Genomic DNA, 23,125 nt, shown 5'->3' on the forward strand with positions numbered 1-23,125 from the left:
TTCAGGCGCTTCCGACTGGCACATCTGGACATACCAGTCTGCCGCCTTCCCCTTCAGTTTGGTGGCAATGGTAATGATCTTTGCCTTTTCCGATTGGAAAAGCGACCCCCATTCCTCCATGTAGGCTTTAGCATTCGTCAAGAAAAATGAGAGTTTGGTCGGGTCCCCATCAAACTTGACCGGGAAGTCTCTCATCCCGCCTCCCGCCGGGCTGCGCCCCGCCGCCGGTGCTGCAGGGGTTTGCGCTTCCCTGGCTCGCGGCGGTGCGGGGGCCCGGGGCGGTCGCCCTGGCGATGCCGCGATTTCCATCTGGACCGACTGGTCCCCTTCGCGTCTCCGCACTGGCCGTCGCTGCTCCGGGGACTGCACATGGGACGAAGGGGTTGAATACCGTTGGCTTGACTCTTCCCGGACTTCCCGCAACGAGGTTACATCTAAGCTCAGCTGCTTCAGGATAGCTTCTAACGAGTCCATTTTTAACTCCAGCACTCGGATCCGATCCGGGGTGGGAGAGCCCTCCGTTGGCTGCACCTGCACCACGTTGGGGGATAATGGATATCTCTGCCTCCAGGATGGGCCCCCCGCCACCGTGGCATCCCCTTGGGTCTCATCCCAGGTGACCAGCTCGCCCGGAGAATTTACGGTAGTCTCCGGGGCGGTTTTCAGACCCTCGGCTTCCCCCTCCGACTCGGAGCTCGCCTCTTCTAGGATGGCGGACAGCTCCCCTCCCTGGGACGGTCGGTCGGGCCGCCTCACGGTCGAGTCCGGTTCCCCTTCTTCCATCCTCACGATGTCGGGTTCGGTCATCGCTGGCGCTCTCCCTCACAGGGTTAGACAACTTGTCTTTTCCTGGACAGGGGCCAGCCGAGTTAGGATCTTAGATTCTCAGCTTTATGTAATGATTGCCCCAGCCCAAATACTCAGACTCACAAGAGGCTGCTTTATGAATTCTGATTTATTAAGGAACTAAAGGCAAATACAGAGAAAGCTGAGAATGAGCAAAAGCGCGCCAAATACAAACTTAAACCCTTGGTGCAAACATATCCCGCCTCCCTCGTAACAGCCCCGCCCGGCACAGGTGCTAGCAATCGTCAGAGTTGCTAGCCTGGGAAAGTAACCTTGAGCGCAGTAGATAATGTAAATACATTCCAAAGCAAAGCCAAAAGATAACTACTCCCATCCTCCCGAGAAAGATGAAACACGCATCCAGCTAATGACATGCGAACCGTTACGATGTATCAAAGACATTGAAACGGCGAACATGACAAGCTGGCACTGATTCCTTATCAGCTACAGGCAAGGCTCTGTTTCCTGGTGAGGATACTCCTTTGAAAGCTGCTAAGCGCAGTAGAATGGTTGTCTCTGGCCGTTTGCTTCTGGTGCTGGTGCCTTTTTATGTGATCCTTTTCGCGTGGTTTCTCCTCTGTAGCCAATCTGGCTGCCTTTTGCTTCATGCGCTTCTCCACTCTTCTCTCCCATGCACGAATTGGAGCATTCAAACCGCCCTCTGGATTCTGTCCAATCAGCATCTCCGAATTCTCATGCTCTGCTGAGTCATTACTAGTTTCTCTTTCCCCAGCTCTTTCCCAGTAAGTTTTGTTTTCCCCTTCTGGCTCGAAGTAAGTTTTGTTTTCAGAGTCAAGGTCAGACTCAAACCTCACAGTTGGGTCCAGCAATGGCTTGAGGAGAGGGCATACCAACACCTCTTTAAGGGCACCACCCCCTCTCTCAAGAAGAATTTACCATCACTGAAACCCCACATGTCACCTCCCTGCAAGTTTTTGCCAACCAGGAAGGGCATGCGTCTAATACACAGTTGGCTAAGCACACAATCATAAGGACCCTGTCCGCTTCCTTGGGGCCAAAAGGTTCAAACTCCTCCCAGATAACTTGGCAAGACATCTCCACAGGACCTGTATCAAGGCTGGCATCCAGTTGGGAATGAATCACAGTGATTTTGTCTGACAGATGCTCTGCAAACTCCTCTGCATGGCCTTGAAGGTGTGTGTTATCTTATTGCTCTGAACATTAAAAATGTTTCAGCCCCTTTTGCCTAAGTAATGGTGCCTACATATTTCCATCAAGCTCCTCTTCCTTTCTCTCTACAGAGGGGAACCAGAAGAGTGGTTTGAAATGGATGAAGATGAGGGCAAAACTCTTATTTGACCTGATTCCTCCTTAACAAAATCAAGGGCTAGGAACGGGCCAGAGGGTTGGCTTGCCGTAACCTTGTGTTCAGCCTAAATAGGAGAAGAGCTCCTTTAATAACTCAGATCTGAGCAATATTTTGGAAAGTGAACATGTTATAAATTTTATCTTGGTAGAGGTAGTTATGATGGTGGATGATGCTAATGTCATTGAGGAAAGAAAAGGGAAAAACCTACAGTTTCCCCTTCTGAACCATCTACTAACCTCAGTAAATTTTGCTGCTTGCCTGAAGTTCCTCCTGCTTAAATATGCTGTTTGGTGAATGCCAGTTTAGTTAAGGGGAAGGAGCATGTTTCATTTCTTTTCTACTATAACTGTGGGAAAGCTTTTAACCTGGCTTCTATTACAAAGACCAAGTTACAAGAAGGGGAAGGAGTTAATGTCTTTCTTAGAGGTGCTTCTTAAGTAACAGGCTAATCACAGTAAGCATGGGATCTTTCTCCCTCTTCTATCCATCAGAAATGTCTGGATAAGAAACTTTGAGCAGGTATTATATTGGTGTACTGGCCACCTGTAGAAAGGAAGACAGGCAGCCTTAAGCAGACTATCATCCTGAAACTTTAGTGTTGGAGGTTTTTTAAGATTCATGCCCATGCTGCCTTGCCTGAAACAATCTCTTTCAGATAACAGCCCTCCTCTCCATTAAAATCCAATTCTTGTTCCCAAGATGGACTGATCCTTGTTAGGAACAGAGCATACGCGCTCCAATTTTCAGAGCTAAGGGAACGTATAGGCTTTTTCACTAGGCTTTTAATTGGTTTTATTTATTGTGCTTGAAGTTGCTTTTTTATTTTCTATGTTATTGAATACTAGTTTCCTTGAGTGCTCAAACTGAGTAGCAAGGTAGGATATAACTCAAATAAATAAATAATGTGTTTAGAGACTCATAACTAGAATAATCTTTTATTAGACTATGCTCTCTTCTGAAAACAACAAGCAAGTGCCTGAATAAAGGGTGGGCTTTTATCACTAAAATTAAACAATTCATATCTAGAATGAAAAAAAAAGTTTCCTAGAGGGGAAGCAAGTAGGAAAGGAAAATAGGGAAGCTGAGATAAAGATGCAGCAGACCCTGCAACTTATGGTGGACCACCAGTTCTCTATTGTGTTCACTCCAGTTTTACAATCAGGCAAGCAGCCAACATATTAATAACTAGCCTGATGTATGTACGTCAGCATCACTGATGGGTTCTGCTTAGCACTGTGGGTCACAAGTTATGTTGACCAGAACTAGAAAAGAATTGCTAACACTGAATGACTGGAATATCTAAGAATCATCAGGTTTTTAAAATTATTGCAGTAATGAAAACATGCACATTCATGTACAGCTACATAGAAAGACAGTAGGAACTTCGAATATGTGTGTTTTTGCGCTCACAGTTCCTGGTCAAAAAACTACAACAGCTGATCTATAAAAATGATAGTAAAGCTACTGAAAAAGAGGCGGTTTATATTACTATTAAAAAACATGTTACAGTTTGTACAGCTTGAAAGAAAAAAGGAATGACTGGATATAATTCAAACTAATACACTACAGCAAACTTCCTCAACATGGTACCCTTTTATACCATCCCAGTTGGCATGGCCAATAGTCTGCTGATGGGGAATAATGAGAGTTATAATCCAAAGATCTGGAATGTACCTGTCAGCCTCAAGATGTAGATCAGACCAAGAAATCAAGTCCACACAAAGACTTTTTCTTTAATCCGTTCAATCATGTCCAATTCTTGGAGACTGCCTGGGCAAGTTCCTGCAGTTTTCTTGGCAAGATTTTCGAAGTGGTTTGCCATTGATTTCTTCCTAGGGCTGAGAAAGAGCAACTGGCCCAAGGTCACCCAGCTGGCCTAGTGCCTAAGGCAGGAACAGAGTAATAGAATCATAGGGTTGGAAGGGACCTTGGAGGTCTTCTAGTCCAACCTCCTGCCCAAGGCCCAAGGCAGGAGTCCTCATACCATCTTGGACAAATGGCTGTCCAATCTTTTCTTGAAAACCTCCAGCAATGGAGCATTCACAACTCCAGAAGGTAAACTGTTCCACTGTTTAACAGTTCTCACTGTAAGGAAGTTACTCATTATTTCCAAATTGGATCTCTTTCTGATGAGCTTCCACCCATTGCTTCTTGTCCTACCCTCAGGTGCTACGGAGAATAAATTGACGTCCTCTTCCTTGTGGCAGCCCTTCAAGTATTGGAAGAGTGCTATCATGTCTCCCCTCAGTCTTCTCTTCGTTAAGCTAAACATACCTAGTTCCTTTAGCTGCTCTTCATAGGATTTAGCCTCCAGACCCCTCATCATCTTTGTGGCTCTTCTCTGTACTCTTTCTAGGGCCTCAGCATCTTTTTTGTATTGTGACCAGAACTGGATGCAGTATTCCAACTGTGGCCTCACCAGTGCGGTATAGAGCAGCACTATCACTTCCCCGTGATCTTGATACTTGAACTAGAACTCACGGTCTCCTGGTTTCTAGCCTGGTGCCTTAACCACAACACGAAACTGGCTCTCACATTAAGACTAAAACTACTATTATTAAGACTGACTATAGTAACAGAAGTTTGCAGGTCTGATTATGGTTTCCCTCCTGACCTTGTTATACTAATGTGAATTAGAGAGGTGTCTCACTGAGACACGTTCATATTCTTCCTTCATTGTTTGGGCTTAAGCTATGTTTCCCTCCTCATTGTTTTGGTAATGGATCTCCCCTCTCTCCATCAAGATCATCCTCTTTACTCTCTACAGTACTAGAAAAAGATGTTATAGAATAATTGCATGATATTTGCTAGACAGTAAGTCCAAATGAACTCATTATGATCTGCTTGCAAATAAGATATTATGCTTAAGATAGTACAGCTGTGTTCTCATGGACCTATTGATTCCCTCCCCTGGCTATGTGCATGGCAGCTATTTTAGTCATTTTTAGTCTTCCCTCCCAAGTGAGTGAAAAGGTTGTAAGAAGGGATCTCTGGGTCAAAACAGGCCTGGATTTGGAACTGGAAAAAATTGTTGAGGGAAGGTGACGATGATGCCATAGAGATGGGCAGACAAATCCACTGCCACCCATTTCTAGAAGTGTGCTGTCTCTAGGACATGTCCTTTGCCATGGCTGGAGGTCTTCCCCGCCCCCAAATTTAGCTCAGCAGGGAATTAGTCTGACCACAAACAGGGACTAATATGCTGTTGTCACTTCACTTATTTACTGGCTGAGTCAAATGACCCAGTTTTCCCATTCACATGGTAAGAGTAACTTTCTCTCATGTTCCAGTAAAGCATGTCATGCAAATAGGTCTTAATGTATAATATAGCCAACTTTTTTAAAAAGTGAAGAGGTAAACCATTTTTTTCATGTTTTTATGTTTTTTTCCACTTGCTTAAAAGTTTTACCAAGGTTTAATGTTAGGATTTTTTTTTAAATTTCAGCTTGAAAACTAGATGTGTTTTAATTTAGTCCCACTGAACTCAATGGGGATTTTTGTACTTAATGTTGTCTTTGAAGGTAATTACTGCCAGGATATGATGCTGGCTTTGAAGAAAATCATTGCAAGGGTATGATCTGATAAAACTACCAAGATTATCTTAAAAATCTGCTTTGATGGCAGTCTCAGTGTGGTACTAAAACCACAGTAATTGGGATTGTTCTCTCAATTCATTCTGGACATTGAGAGAGGAAGTAGTTAGGAGAAGCAGAGTCAATCTCTAATTTAATTAAAAGTTAGATAATGAATCCTTCAAAGTCCTTTACTAATCTTGCATAATAGCTAGAGACACTTGGAATACAGATTCCTCTGGATCCTAAGTGTTGACAATTCCATTGGAAGGATCTGATTTGCTACAGATCCAGGGAGAGGGTATGGATCTGGAATGATCCCTAATAATGGCTGACTACTTCTCTGGTAATGCAGGAATTCATGCACATTATTCTAAATCTTTCCATTCCAAAGGACTGCCTTTGAAATCCACAATAGCCACAAAAGCATCTACAGAGCCAAATATATCCGGCAAAATAGCCAAGAAGTTTTCTTTATTCCTCTCTTGCTGTGTATATATTCACAGGAAATCCAAAATGCAGTTTGGATGCCACAATAAAACAACGCTTGATGGGAACAAGCCAGAATGTACCTTGAGCTCACATATTCCCTTTTCTTTCAGTGCAACTATAAGGAGGTATTCTGAAGTTTTTGCTTCAGGTTGTTTAGTCCCATTTTAGTGCTATTGTCCAAAGCTCAACAGTGTTTAATTTATGTGGCTTGCTGAAATAAGCCAACATCACAATTCTGAATTTTGCTGGTTTCAAACAAGCTATAGTTAAAAAAAATGAATTTGCTTAGGAGATATGAAATAACAAGCTGTGTGTATGGAAAATGAAAGCCTCCAGTTTTTCCCATGACTTTACCTGAAAAGAAGTGGGAAGCATGTGAGCCCAACATTTGCAACAATTCTCATTCTGGTCATAAAGAAGTAAGAATAGATAACCTTTTCTAGACCAAGAATTATGTTCCCCCCGATTTCTGATATGCCATGTGGGGGAAAATTGTTTTGTGCCGTTTTTCCAGAACCAAGTTATTATGACTATTTTTTCTTGTGACATCTACTTTAACAATCTTCTTCATCCTGATGTGTTAAGCTGCAACTCCCGTATCTTCAACCAATGCGGAACACCGTCAGGTTTGGACAACTGGATTGATTTAAACAAATTCCTTCTCTTAGCTCTGTAATTCATGAACATTATAAAAAGACCCGTAATTATTTTTCAAACTGGGAACATGTAGTGTTGTTTTTGCGCCAAACATACTTTTTGGAATTATGGTCAAAAAGTTCAAAGAAAAACATCCAAGCCCGGGTACATTTTGCAAAAACCTACATCATGTCTGACAAAAGCATGTGGGAAAATGTGTTATGGTCTGATGAGACCAAGGGTGAACTTTTTGGCCATAACTCCAAAAAGTACGTTTGGCACAAAAACAACACTGTGCATCACCAAAAGTGCGCCAGACCCTCAGTGAAGCCCGGTGGTGGCAGCATTATGTCTTGGGGCTGCTTTTCCTCAGCTGGAACTGGGGCTCTAGTCAAGGTGGAGGGAATTATGAACAGCTCCAAATATCAGTCAATTTCAGCACAAAACCTTCAGGCCTCTGTTAAAATGCTGAAGAGGAAGAGGAAGTTCACCTCTTGAGATGACAATGACCCAAAGCATACCTCCAAATCAACCAAAGAATGGCTTCACCAGAAGAAGATCGAAGTTCTGGAATGGTCCAGCCAGAGCCCGGACCTGAATCCAACTGATAATCTGGGGGGTGACCTAGGGAGGGCTGTGCACAGGAGATGCCCTCGCAATCTGGCAGATTTGGAGCGCTTCTGCAAGGAAGAGTGGGCAGAGATTCCCAAGGCAAGAAGTGCCATGCTGAGAGACCCCTACCCCAAAAGTCTGAATGCTGTCATAAAATCAAAAGGTGCTTCAACAAAGTATGAGTTTAAGGGGTGCACACTTATGCAACCATATTATTCTCGTTTTTTATTTTTCCCCCTAAAATGTTTGTTTGTTTTTCAATTGAATTGTACAGCTTGCATGTTATATTAAAGGTGGAAAAAAATCTGAAGTGATTCATCTTGGTCTGATTTTTTTGCATGTCAAAAACCTGGCATTTTAACAGGGGTGTGTAGACTTTTTATATCTATGGTACCTTATTCCTGTCTTTCCCCTTTAGAAAAAAAAAATCCTACATCCATTCACTATCTAAATATTTGCCAGCTAAGGAAGAGGATCTGTCTAAGGCATACAGTGGAATGATTTCCTAATGTGTCACACAGTGCTGTTGCCTTGATTTGTGGCTTCCAGTCTTCTATATGGAATTTAGGAATTTGAAATGTAAATCACTGTCAAGAGTGATAGCACTAATACAATGGAGAGTGTGGCTTCTTTTTCACGTTTACAGAAACATTATGTTATAGAGAGACCTTAAAGAGTGTGAAATGTCTGTTTTCATTTCAACAAATTTTAAGTACTCTGCATATTTGAGCAAATTAAAGCAAAAGTACTAAGAAAAATATTTTGTTGATTGGTCTTCCAAATGGTGCAGTGAAAAGATCTGGTAAGGTGCACTTACTCCGCTCATTTACCAATGCCATATGCCACCTACCTCCTCTTACCTCATTCCCTATGCTTTCCTTCAATGACTCTAGGATCTTCCCCAGCTGCCTGTATTATATTGCTAAAACCTAAGAGAATCCTTCAGAAAAATTTCACATCCTCCCTGTGTTTCTTTTATTTTCAGTTTACTTTCAAATAGAAACATACCACCAGATTCTTACATATTGAAAGCACTGAAGTCATATGTTTTTGATATATGCTAAAACAGACCTTCCCTAGTTAATAGGACTATTCAAGCATGTGATAGAAAGTGGAAAACACCTGGACAAATCATTGTGGTCCTGGAGGGACTAAGTGAAGGAACAATGCATGCATTACATCTCCTTTTCCTCCTTCCTGTTTGTTAACATAAAGACATCCAACAGGGTCACTACTTACACACCAGTTATGATTCTCAATTGCCCTGTACTTACAGCAGTCATTTGTGCCAGAACAAAGTGGCTAAGTCATTCATTTTTAAAACATGACCAAGACTGGAAAACAAATGAGTTGTATTGTAACTCATACTTGCTAGATAATTGTTCCTCCCGCAAACTTAATACTTATTTTTATTCTGATTTGGGGGCCAACTGCCTTGAAACATTTATATGAAAAACATTTTAGCCTATGCAAAAACGTAGGAAATTTAAAACAGGAAATCCTGGGCACTTTGGAGGCACCTGCTGTACTGACACAGGAAGCTGTGGTTTCCTTATGTATTTATTGATTTAGAACAGAGTCTCGGTCCACTGTGCAAACGGCTAAGAAAGAGTTAAAAGAGAGGAGGGGGAGAGAGAGAGAGAGAGATGGGGAAGAACAAATACTGATGAATGAATTTAGGTCAAGGTATCCATTTGGGAACTTCAAGCAAGGCCCTCAATGATCAGTGCCTAGCCTAGGGAATGCAATCAATCTGAGGTTATAGCATAGAACCAACTCGCTCCCTGGGATCACCTGATAATCTGGAGTAGACTGACATGCATTTCTGACACCAAACTTTGTTTAACAACAACAGCAATCTCTCTTCCCCCATCCTAGCTTCACTATATTAATCTTCTACAGCAAGACAAATGTAGTTTTATATTTCAATGGATATATTTTCCCAATGGATAACCTACTGCTCATGGATGCAGTAGATACTTGGTTCTGCCTCTTGAGCTATAATTTTGCTTCTGGCCTTGCTCTTTAAGTCATTATTTTGTAACTGGTTCTTGCTGGTGGATCTTAGATTTCTAGAAACTAAAACAAATCAGCTCCTGCAAATCTTACATTAGTCTGCATCTGGCACAGAGAAACTTGACCCTCTCTGGATCCAGCAAATACGATATTAACTCAGAGAACTGAGATTTGATAGACAGACGAATTAAGAACAAAAACACCCTTCCAAGGTTTTTTTTTTTTGGAGCTGTTAATAACGTAGTATCATTAATAATCTCAATATGACGACTTATTTCTGGATTTGGAAAACAAGGAGACCTGGTGCGTTTCATCAACCCAAGTTTTCTTTCCCTCTCTAAAGCACTACATATGCGCTTAACATCCCTGTCTGTGTCTAGATGATGCAGCTTTTCCCAAGAAGTTCTGCACCAAATGTGAGAAGACTTCAACTTTCATAATCCTGAGCCAGCAAAACTAATGACTGGATATTGTGTTGGCTAGATATTACGGGAACTGAAAGCCACCGCATCTGAGGGCAAGCCAGGACAAGTTCCACTGCATATTGAGAACTTACGTCTGAGGGCTATGCTTAACCCTTGATTCCAAAGGAATCTCAAATTTCTTGATTCCAAAGGAATCCTGAATGCCTACTGCTGTACTGGAATGAGGCCAGGGTTTTCAGTAGCCTTCAATCAGGGAAAAAGAGCTGACCATGTTAAACAACTCCATGCCTGCAAAGTACCTTTGCAAAGATGTGAACCTGTTGAGCCTGGCTTTACATAGGCACCTCTGGCCCAGGCAATGCCAAGCTATCACTTTTCATCTTGACACGACACCAGAATCAATCTTCAGCCTTACAGCAGAACACTCAGGACTGCAGAGAGTACCCATGTGTCAAAATTGGTAAAAACAGATATTCTACCAACATCCTAAAATACTGGATCAGTTTAAAATGTCATTTGCATAATTTCCCTTCCAATTTCTCATTAAAGTTTTCTTGTTTTTCTAGATTGTTTCCTTCCCTGCAACCATACTAATGGAAGGAGATGAAAGCACAGAAGTTTATTTCATAACTTCCCCCCACTAACAGCAGCTGTTGCTATTGTCACTGCTGAGCAAGCAGGGCTTCAGGCAGTTATTGACTTTACTGAAATCCGGGGGGGGAGGGGGAATGGGGAGATTTCCTGGATAAAATCTGAAAACACCTTAAATGTGCTTAAAATTCTGTTTTCTGTCAAAGTGTTATTTTTGCAGAGTTAAGAATGGTATCTAATCAGTCTTCACAGTGACATATAACATCTTTTTAAGTACAGAAACCTCCCCAAATCTTTTATACGTTTTATCACAGCTGACTTTTACAAAAAAAAGAAAAAGAGATAAGAGTCACCAGAAGGCTGTAAAATATACAGTAGTTCAAACTTTGGAACTCTTCAGCAGTTCCCAATAATACAGCTTCCCACAGGCTCCTTTTCATGAATGCTGAAAATATTTTATACATTGGGGAATGACAACTGGACATTTACACTATTAAAATGCTCATTTTATTGTTATTTTTAAAAGAATGGGGCACAGCAACAAGTAATATATACTGTTGTGCAAAGAGAGCCCATCCCAAATGACCAAGACCCCAAATTTCCTAGTAGCACACTCAGAGTTGCTGTACCCAGGTTGAAACAGGAACAAAAAATGATCCACGGTGGACTTTGAATGAAAAAAATTACATAGGAAATAGCTTGATCAAGGAATGTGCACTAAAAAAATGCTATTTCATTTTTATTATTGATTAAAACACTTATATATGCTGCTGTCCATAAAATAACTTGAAATGGTTTAGCATTATATAAACCGAGTTAAACAATCAAAGACGTGGATCGGTATGAAAAAAGAAAGAGGACTATGTCCCTATGTGAGAGACCTAGGTAGAAAGATACTGCGGGTCTTTGGTATCTAAATAATGCAACAATAAGACCACTGAATGCTAGGGATGAGAGCATTCCACAGAGCAGGCATCCTCACCAGGAAGGTCCAACTGAGTAACTGCAAGATGACAATCCACACTTTGTGAAACCTGCAGCATGATCTCCTTGGACAATCTCAGTGATCATGCCGGTTTATAAACAGAAAGCCAATGTCATAGGTCAAAGTCATTCAGGGCTTTATCCACCAGTAAGGCAACCTGCCTATGGCCCAAAAGCAAACTGATAAACCAGGGCTATTGGTGGGGTTAATATTGCACAGCCAGGTGCCCAAAGTAACAACCTGACCTCTGCATTCTGTGTTAATTGCAGCTTTACAATAATCCAACTATGCAGTTAACCCGTGCTTTAACAGCAGTGGCCACACTATTCCTGTCAGGAAAAGGCAAACTTCCTAATAAGCCGTTCTTGACCCAGAGGTTCTCCTGATGATTGCCTCCACTGGATTCATATAGATGTTAAGAATTATTTGGGATACGATTATGCCTTGTTCAGCCGCCATGATTCTAAGGCACTGTCATTCAATGTTATTTTCTAATACTGTCTCTGCTAGTTGGAGTGCTTCCAAAACCATCTCATGGAGCCAATTCAGAAGGATACCATGGTTAATAGTAAAAAAAAAAAAAAAAAAAAAAGCTGCAGGACCAACAGAATCACACTGTCATCTCTTTCTCATAGAAGGTCATCCACCAGGGTGCCAAAGGCTGATTCAGTCTTAAAACCAGGCCAAAATCCAGACTGAAATTCAACATAATTGGTTTTTTCTTCACCAAAATATCTGCAGAAGCACAGTATTGTCCTTCTCCAGCCCCATACCTCAAAAGGGGCTATTTTGACAAAAGGGGCTAAAGACAAGCCTTTACATCCATGTATTTCCTCCAGAAGAGGCACTACCGCCTCTTTTTAGCAGCAAAACACTGCCACTCAAAAATGTGCTCAATCACTTTACAGATACCTAGTTCATCTGGCTCTAATAGCCAAGGGAGGAAGGGGTCAAGAGGTGCAGACTAAGCAGCTACAAGCATCTTGTCCATATTCTCAGACCTCCAAAACTGAAAGCACTGAGACAATAATTGGACCAAATACTGCACTAGATATTATGTCAAAAGTAGAATGTGAGATGATGTGAAAATCTTCAAAATGTCTTATTAGTCATAGCAGGTTTGGGGGATTATCTAGGGCAAATAACAAGAACTTAATTACTCTAGAAAGCTCTACAGGATGACTATTTGAGGATGCAACGGAGATTGCAAAGTAAACTTTTCTTGCAGCCTCAATACAACTCAGTAGATACATATATGCATGTCTGGTTGGACACTTTAGCTGTCTCTTGGCCTGTTCCATTGCTTGGAATTCCCAAAGAATCAGGGAAAAACTGTGGTTCTACAGGGTCTGAGAAGACACTTGAGAGTGATCACATCAAAAGCCCATTCTTCTCATCATTCCATATTCAATCATAGCCTTGACAGGATGTCTCGCTCTGGCTTCTAGAAACTCCCCTGGAGGATTTAAGCATTCATTGGATTCCCTAAGTTGTCATGAGTGCCGTTGAGCTGAAGACATCAGCGCAATGGCACACATGACAATAACAAGGAAACAGGGGAAGGGGCTCAAGATAAGTAGCCATCAACTTACAAAGACTGAAGGACAAGAGACAATGGCTAACCGGATCGCGAGGCACACCCAAGCTGTTAGCGCTAACGCAACGGAGATCGCCCAGCTGACAGCAATCACCGGAGGAATAGGGAAACCGATGATGGGCGATCCCGGAACGCCAGCGGGGCCTCGCAACCCCTCACCTACCGGCAGGACAGCGTGTCGGACAAAGGGGGGTGACGTAACCGCGAGTGAGGGGGCGCTGACCGGCGCGGGGTATTTAAACCCCGCACCGGCGCGCTCCTGTCACTCTCAGCTTTTTTCCTATACTGTATCTACACTGCGAATAAACCAGAGCCTGTTTCACGGAATCAGCATCTGTGTATTACTCGGAGGTAGGCAGCGCATGACATAAGTCTTAAGATGGACAACATTAATGGAACCCCCATTCTTGCAGAAGAGGCATGCCACTGTGAAACCAACTCTTGCCAGATGATATCTGATCAAGACAGTGGATAGCTTTAGCCAACACCACTATCCCACATCCAGTCTACCCCTTCACAGACTAAAGCAAAAATTAAGTTGGCAGTAAGCCCAGCCCTACACACAGATTTGATAACAACTAGACAGAATCTCATGGCTGCCATGGAACCAAAGCACTCCCAAATCTCACTATTTAGGCAGCCTCAACATAGTCTTAAGTAGGGTTTCTCTGCCAGGGTTCTGTGGAACCCTAGGTTTCTGCAAGAGGTCACTAGGGGTTCCCTGGGAGATCATGATTTATTTTGAAAATTATTTCAAATTCAGGCAATTTCGCATTAAAGAGGAAAGTTTCGTTCTTTATTTTTCATTTAAGAACACTGTTAATGCAAATATACAGGCCTACGCATGAAACAAATATAATGATTTTGTAACTTCTGGCCTATATTCTGGCCTACATGCCTGAATGTGCAGGGGTTCCCCGAGGCCTGAAAAATATTTCAAGGGTTCCTCCAGTGTCAAAAAGTTGAGAAAGGCTGGTCTTAGGAATCTATAGTGTCATATTAGAGGCCATATTGGCCAGGATGACCAGGGATGCTGCTGAGCAACAAGATGGGTGATAAACCAATAGCAATGTTTTCCTGGCCCAACACTACATAAAAGCCAGACTCCACTTGAAGAGAATATCTGGTAACAAGATAGGGCTACAGATACTGATGAACACACAATAGAGGTGACATAGAGCTAGTCGAAAAAGATTCCAAAATACTTTGGTAGCTATTTGCCATCATCCCTTTTAGTCCTACCTCCTTAGGGACCTTTTGACTTCATGCTGCTTGTTGATTTTGCATACCTCTTCTGCAAGAATAGAGGGATCCATTAAGATGGTCCACTGGGAGAATTAACCCAACCCTCCTATCTGGAATGGTGCTGCACTGAGAATCAAATGGGCTCAGCTGAATCAAAATTACTCTTTCTAGCTCATTCAACCGGATCTCAATAATGTACGCCAGGTCAGCTCCCTCATCCAAAATCCAATTAAAGATGAGTAGGAGGTTATGGGGAACCAGTCCGGGATTTATCAGCAAAATTAACAGGCAGGGTCACAAGGTCCTAGAGGCTTAGGACTAGAAAGGATGATAGCAGATTGGTTCTACATTATCTTCTCCCTCTCTCTCCACTCCAGACATATTCCTAATCTTCACACACAGAGAGATGCGAAAAGGGATGGAGGAAGAGAAGAAAAAATTAAAATTCAATTCTCTATAGATAACAGCACATACAAGTGAAAATAACCCAACCATCAAAGCCATGACATGTGTGTTCAAGGAAAACACACAGCTCTGTCTCAGCTTTCACCAGAACAGAACAAATGGCATGGAACATCCAGTTTTCACCTAGGAGTATCCAATCCACACATCCCACATTCATCCCCCTACACCAAAAGACTTGGGACTCACATTATTATAAGCCTTCAAAGCAGCTCCCACAAAGGGAGTACCCCCTTTAATGTTGCCCGGCAGCCCCCATTGGCATGTTCCGAATACACCTATGCTAGAGAAACAACCTAGAGCTGGTTGGCTAGCAACACCTAAATAGAGCCTCCCAGATGTTAATAGAACTAAAACAATTATGTCTCCTGAGTCTCTTCAAAGCCAAGCAAAAGAAGCAAAGGTGAGAAAAGGCTTTGTAAGAAGAGCCACTAAGTTCTAATGAGGCACAATGGAAGGCAATCTCCCTTGCCTTTTAGTAAGTTCTCACTTCAGTTAGCTCCAGTGATTAAGAGTTACAGTTCATGTTTCATAGTAGGGCAATGCACAATTTGAAAATGAGTCAGAAGAAGTGCTGTGGACAAGTGCAGCACCTCTCTGCCATCCTTTAAAACATTTTAAAATATTTTTTCAGTTTTCCATGCATACCTGAAAAGAAGATGCCCCTGCTTTAAAAGGCCCATTAAGGACACACTATTTTAATGATCTGATTTATTACAGCAGCAGCATTCTTTCAGGTTTGAACAGAAGCTTGAGGGAAGATACAAGTTACTTAACAAACAGCAGAGAAGTGCTGCACTCAAGCAAATTCTAAAGCTGTTCTTCCATATGATTTTTGTAGCATGCACAGTCCTATTTTATCAACCACTCTGGCTCTTACCATCAATGCCTTTCAGGACAAAGTAGAAGAAAATTTCAAACATTTCTCCTCATAGGGCCTTTGTTCCAAAATGTTAAATGTTTCCAAGGAAATATTTCATGATAGACATGGCAAGCTTCAAAAGTTTAATAACTCACAACAGTAATGAATTCCTAATCAAATAAAAAAAATACCTAAGTCTTTTTCCCATTGTTTTACTCATGCATTTTAGATCCAGAATCCACTGGAAACATATTTTGCACTAAACTACCCTGACAAATCACTTAAAAGTCTTGCAGCATAGCTGTACTACTGGATTCTGCTTCCCAACTAACATCAAATATCATATTGCATGGTTTCTTTGCCTTTAATTACCAATAGACTTGGTTAATAGGAAATCCCTCAGTAAAACACAGGTGTTAAACATGGAAATCAACAGAATGCCTCTGAGACAATGCCATATTATAAACATGTATCTGATTCAGGAAGGAGAAAATGGCATCAGCCTCACTCACCTGACCACTGGTTCTGGGATTGTTTCTGTATTTGCCGGCACCTGAACACCTTTCTCCCACTCTTGCCTCCAGGGATCAGCAAGGATATAGTATTCATCTGGGCTCAGCTGGAAAGAATCTGGGATCTTCATTGCTGTTATCAAGTCCGTACGAAAAACCTGAAGATGAAGAGAGGTGAAAAGGGCAGTAAGAAGCATGTGAAATCACTGGCAATGAAGCCTTTGAAAGAAGAAAGTCCGCCAAGCTTCAAATAGGGGAGGGAGATGATTAGGCATGCTGAAGCAAATATGGCCAATAGGATGGCTCTTTACATATATGTAATATGTCTGCATTCTGCCACAACTGGTGGACAATATACGTGTAAATTTATTCAAGCATACCATCTGAATTTCATACATTCATATGTACTTGTCTATTATATTGTTAATACTCGTTGAAGAAACTCTCTGAAATGAATACAGAGTTCCCATCTCTCCATAAGTATTCCTTTTTAAAATTACTCCTTTGAAGTGCTTTACAGCACTGATCTTAGGTAAGTCTTCTTTTTCTTCTCTAAATCTTTGTACATTATTTCCTTAGAGCAACAGTGGAAATACGTACATCCAAAAGCATGTGTACATCTTGCCTGTATGAGTAGTGATAAATAAATATAAACTGTGGCATGCAACTGCATACTAGATCCTATCTGTACATGAGGTGGATTTATGTACTACAATGGCCCATTCCCTTCACATTTTTTCAAGTTCAAAGCTTCGCAGGAATTCAATGAGTGTTCGTAATATGGTAGTTAATATACTCATGGTACCACACTTCCTCTGGAAGAGGGAATTTGCACAGTGGGATGAACCTATGCCTGCCTGCACAATGCACTAAGCCACAAACTAGCCAATTACATTTCAGCCTAGTATGTTTCGTGAATCTAGCTTATGTGGCTGGTCCATGATTCAGGATCTTAACCCAGAAAAGTGGATTAAGTGCATGAACCACAGTTCAGTTCAATTCAGGTAAGTCTATCATAGGAACATGGGCAGTGAAACAATGGAGTATCTGCCAAATAGAATGAAACAGTCTTTGTACTGTCTTCAGACATGAGGCAAACAAAAATAGTTGTAAATGAATATGAGTGTAACAGATACGTTCTTACTTACCCAGAAGTTTAAACATATGGAATCATATTTTGATAAAAGTACTCCCACAGGTAAAGCATGAAATACTGTATATTTGTTAAGGTGATATGACAGTACCTTGAGCTACATGTGATGTATTATTTGGTAAGTTCATTAAAAATACCTTATCTAAAAAACAAGTCTCAACCTCTCAAACAGCAAAGGAAATAAAACATTTTGATCAGGAAATAGCCTGAGAACAATCATTTTCTTACAGCAATCCTGCCTCTCACAGAAGGGTCAGTAAGGAACTGGTTTTACACACATGGGTTTACACACATGGGTTATTAAGTCCCTTTGCAGAACCCCGTTCATCTGTTCCCACTGTACGTCCTGCCAAACCTTCAGTTCCTAAGATTGACACAGTGGATCCAAAGGAATGGAACTCAGGCAGGAACAAAAAAATCAATTTTCCAGTTCTGTGTTTCAGCAGAAACAAAACCTGATACCGTTTTGCACACCACAAACAATGGGATTCAGAACAAACCTGTTGGGAAGAACTCTGAACAACTTGAAACCTGTATCTCTTCACTATCATCTAGTGGTCATCCAGATTTTTGCAGCCCAGAACCTTCCTTGACCTCAGAGCAACCATTTGCCCTGAGGGTACAAATATTCTGATGGAAAAATTGGTGAGGAGAAAAGGCTGCCTCTGTGTGCTGGATCGCCACACAACTTTTTCAATTAATTACCTCCTCCATGGCATGAGAACACTGTGGCACAAAATATTGTACGAATTCTAATCAATCATTCTATTTTTAAATATACCCTTCCTCCTAAATCTGTGTTGTCTACACTTAAACTTAATTTTGAGGACAGTCAGGAAAAGGTTCACTTGCAGATTTATCTTCTTTTCCTTTACTGATTGCCAAAAACAAACAGAACTGCCATTTTTGCAGGCAGGCAGGCAGGTGGGATGCTGCTGCTGCCACAGCTGCCCAGGTGAGAAACACAAAATTTCCTTTCCTGTCTAGCTGCTAACATTTACATCCTAAATAAAAATACATTTACATCATCAGTACTTAGTAATACACAGGATAAAAGAGTTGTATACACACAAACAACTTCATTTTACACAAATCAACAAGTTCAAAACTGTCTCTACAGCGAAATGCACCACATAGTGCATCATGCACACATACACCTAAGTGCACACATGTATCTAAGCTTAGCATACTAACCAGCATAGTTTTCACAGACTTTTGTGGAAGCTTCTACAATCTCCAGAAACAAAAGTATGCAAAAGAATACAGAGTGCAGTGATGAATGAACAAAACAAAGTCAAAAATTTAAAGAGAGCCAACCAAGCCATCAGCACAGAACCCTTGGGAAGTAGGCATGACTAAATAATGCTGAAGATGCTTGCCATGTTTGGCTGTATATATTCACTCCACACACATACTTTGTCCTGTTGGTTGTGAAGCCTTCAGAAAGTCTCTGAAGATTAAGTCATCATTTGACAGCATGCAGCAACCCAGGGCTGTCTGCCGTTCTGCCTCCATTAAAACTGAATTAGACAGTGGATGTTGCAGTAAGAAACAGCATTCCTTCCTTTGTTCTATAAGGATTCTCAATGTGGTGAAATGTCAATGGCATAAAAAACTGGCTTGGTCCAGGAATCTCTTACTGTCTCAAGGAAGACTAGAAGCAATGGAATAGGAGTAGTGAAACAGCAGAAACTTGAACTAACTAGTTGAATTGGTATTCTACTTTCACAGAAGACTACTGATCCTCAAGACCAAAAGAACATACCAATCCTACCAATGTATTCATTATAGGAAAGCTGGGGGCCTGGTCCTTAACCTAAGCGTTAGGTGACCATGTCAGAGAAGATCTCAAATAGCCTGAGGCATCAGAGACATAACTGACAGGTTGAGAGAGACCCACAAGTTTTCCTAGGAGAGGAACAGGGAAAGTCCTGCAGCTTGCAATAGTGGGCAAAATCTGCTTTATAGGTGACAACCAGCACCTTGAATTGCACCCAGAAACTGACAGGTAACCAATGCAGCTTGTGAAGCAGCAATGACACATTGGCATAACAAGCAGCACTCACTACGGCCTGCTCTGCTATACTTTGAACCAGCTGTAAACTTCTGGATGGTCTTCAAGGGCAGCCCCATATAGAGCACATCAGAATAGTCGAGTCATGAGTGACTCGGGTATGTGTGACTGTCTGAGTTACCATGTTTACCAGTGAGGAAATCCCTTCTCCTCACTGGTTCATACAAAGGCTGTGTGAGAGAATCAGAAAGACTCTACCCTAATGTACATGAAGTTATACTGGTTCTGGACTGAAAATAGTTTTAATGGGAAAGACTATATGAAAATAGTTGACCTGCTAAAATTCTTGCATCCATACTATTTGTTTTCAGTGTTTACTCTCAGCATTCTGACAATTGCTCAGCATCTAATAAATGATTCAAAGGCAGTTTTATGCTTTTAATGCAAAGCAAACTACCCTAGGAGGAACTTTGGAAACTAAATCTTTGTAGGAATTGGGACAATTTATCTCAACATAAACCTGATATTGAGGTTAGATCATTTAATTCTTTAAGCTTCAGCTGATAACCCAATTAAAGCTGAACTACAAAAACATAAGTAACCTTTTTCAATAATGTCAATTCCCCTCTTTGTACATCAGCAGCTCTTTCTATCCACTACATTTGTTCAGAGAATATTTCCTACCTCATCTAAGCAGAGCAAAGCTGAACTGTCCAGACCCTGTCAGGATGCATCTTCCAATAAAAACATAATTAACAGCCTAGTTTTTATAAGCCTGGGCTTGAGAAAGGTCAGCTTCCTTGAAGTCTCTATCTGCCAATATAACATAATTGTTAAAAATGCCGCAGTAGCATTTCATTACCCTGCTGGTGTGAAAAAATTAAAATGAGATTAAGATAAATGCTAATTAAACTTGAGACAGAATCTGCAAAACATCAGAATCCTCACAGTTCTGTGTATTTTGTGGTTATCGGGCAAGTAAGTCAGACAAATAAAGAAGAAGAAGAGAAAGAAGACCACCACCACCCAAAGCTAATCTAGTATCTTTTCTAAATATAACACAGGTTATTGCTCTTTCCATGTGTTTGCTTTTCTCTGTCACAGTGTCATGCTAGAGGCGGTTTTGAATTATTCAGTATTGCCAAGTAACTATCACCTACAGGCAGTATTGCCAAGTAACTATCACCTACAGGGAAAGAACAAACAAGATAAAGCAAAGCCTTTTACAGTAGCTATCCAGCTTCCACCAGATACCTAGTTGACTCAGTGTATCTATGTATATCTAGTGACCATGACAATCAGCTCACTATATAGTAGATGCAGCTTAATGTGAGCATTCAATGTCCATTTCAAACCTTGTTCTTTTTTTCTCCATCATTGCCCAACCTTTAAACACCTTACATGTCTAAAACAAAAACCAGCATACACATTACAAAAGGAGATAAAGGTTATAGAGAATTCAGAGAAAATTTCAAGGCTCTTTCAGAGAGAAAGCAGGTATCTCCAAACAGAATCAGAACAGGGGACAGATCTGCTGAGGAAAACAGGAATTCTGTCTTTGCTATGTTGAACTTCTGGAGGTGGCCAGGAGCACAGCTAGGAGGGAACACTGAAACATGTGGAAGACGTGCATAACATCAGAATTTAACTTACTTGTTTCTTCATCAGCAGTTCTTGCTGACCAAGAAACAAGGTTTTAAAGGTGCTTGCTTCTTCAGCAATGGGAACTAATGCAACAGAAGCAACAGGCAGTACACTGGCAGTGTTTTAACTGTTCAGACACATGTGTGTCCAGATTCCATCTGGGCTCACGTGAGAGTAAAGAATGGAAACATAAATTGGAAGATTATCATTGGCGAAAAGGTAGAAGAAGAAAATACGAGAGATTAAAAAAGATCTAGAGAAAAATACAGAAGATCAAATACTAAATGATATACAAATCCCAAGGGGAATGAAGGGCACTTTTAGAGAAGAGGAAAGATTTGGAGAGGGATTTACAAATCAAATGGAGAAAAGAGTCCTAGGAGTTATTTGGTGGGAAGGTTCCTGTATACCACCACTAACTCCACCAGATGCTCAATGAGGTAGCCACGTCAGATAATCAAATTTGGTGCCATCATGGGATTCAAAGAGAAATCACACTGAGGTGTTGTTTGAATTACAAGAAGAGAGGAGGGGAGACAATCTGCTTAGGTACCTTATTGTAAAGGCAAATAATTTTAACCAGTAGTTATTAATTTAATTACCTCTTTTATCCTGGCCCTGCCCTTTTTTGATATGTGATTTCCAAGAGGCATATAAGAGGAGGAAGGAGTATTAGATATGTTCGCCACTTTGAGTTATTTATAAAAATAATAAAGGCAGGATATAAAAACAAATAAATAAATAAACACACATTTATACTGGATATAAAAAGTCTACACACCCTTGTATAAATTCCAGGTTTTTGAGATGTAAAAAAATCAGACCAAGATAAATCATTTCAGAATTTTTTCTACCTTTAATATAACATACAAGCTGCACAATTCAACTGAAAAACAAACTGAAATCTTTTAGGGAGAAAAAATAAAAATAAAAAACTAGAATAACGTGGTTGCAGTAAGTGTTGGCAATTCTCACGCTCACGGAGAAAAGCTGAATCAGAAGAGAGAAAGAGTGCCTCTAGTCTATGATGCAGAATTAAGGGAAGGATTCCAGGAATCTCCAGTAGTGTGAACCACTGAAGCAGTTTTAATAGAGGTACAAGGGGATTAAAAACTAACTTTATCTAATCTGGCTGTTTATCTGCTCATGGATTGTTCTGCCCAGGTAGGATCTGAACTCACAACTGAACCCCTGCAAAGGAAATCTCCCAACATTAAGCACGCCTCTGTAATCTCAGACCAGTGCTGTACAATGCTTGCCCTCTTCACCTTCTTCACCAGCTAGAGATCTTCCTGACCAGAGAGTATGAGTGAAGAGTAACTCCTCTAATGGACAGTCAGCCACTGGACAGTTTGCTGCTTTTACTTCATTTACTTCCCACCCCTGCACCCCGTCCTTTTCCATGATGAAGACACACAGGCAATAAGATCAAACATGTAAAAAAAAAAAAGGAATCACTCCCAGGATTCTCTTTTTCTTTAGAAGCAGGTCAACCCATCTTTCTCACATAGTCCTTGGTGAAAATAGAACCTTTTTACTTTGCAAGGAAGTGCTGCTCTTTACCATAAAAATGAAATATGTTTGCTTGTTTTACTTCCAGCTGCTACCGAGAGACATTTATATGATTCATTCTAAGTCACCAGGACGGCTTGATGGGGGTCATGGCTTCCCCTTTCTATCTGAACATGCATTCACCTGCCACAGCCACCAGTGGCATCTTCTTTGCTGAAAAGCTCACACACTATGAGATTCCGATTACCAAATGAGCCAAGACTGAAGCTGCAAGTTGTTTACAATACCTTGGATTAAAATAGCTGATATCTGCAACATCAAAAGACTCAAAGGGGCTATGGAATCAAAGATCGCTGTTTGGTACAATTTCTCATCAAGATATCCACAGGTTACAGGTTTATATTCTTTCCATTAAATCTTTCCTCTCCTTTCAGCCTTCCCTACTACTCCCTGCTAAACTGCTCTTTCTAGTTTTTCTGATCAGGACCAGAGTAAAAGATCAGTTCTAATTTTAGCCAAATAGATTACATCTATTTCCCTGAAGATGACAAGTGCTGCAGCCTGGATGTGCAATATTACTGCCTTGCTTGTTTAGTTCCCACTGATGAGATAAGCCTCC

General features: G+C 41.1%; 1 protein-coding gene across 2 annotated transcripts in view; it reads right to left on the minus strand.

Moving 5' to 3' along the window:
- The window catches only part of JADE2 (jade family PHD finger 2), a 228,710-nt gene that overhangs the window by 136,483 nt on the left and 69,102 nt on the right, over positions 1 to 23,125 (minus strand). For both annotated transcript variants that reach the window (XM_063292296.1, XM_063292294.1), the window contains exon 4: positions 16,184 to 16,341. In XM_063292296.1, coding sequence (XP_063148366.1) covers positions 16,184 to 16,341 — 158 coding nt within the window. The remainder of the gene's footprint in view (positions 1 to 16,183; positions 16,342 to 23,125) is intronic.

Source organism: Candoia aspera, chromosome 2, assembly GCF_035149785.1.
Source record: "Candoia aspera isolate rCanAsp1 chromosome 2, rCanAsp1.hap2, whole genome shotgun sequence".
In the NCBI taxonomy this organism is placed as follows: domain Eukaryota; kingdom Metazoa; phylum Chordata; class Lepidosauria; order Squamata; family Boidae; genus Candoia; species Candoia aspera.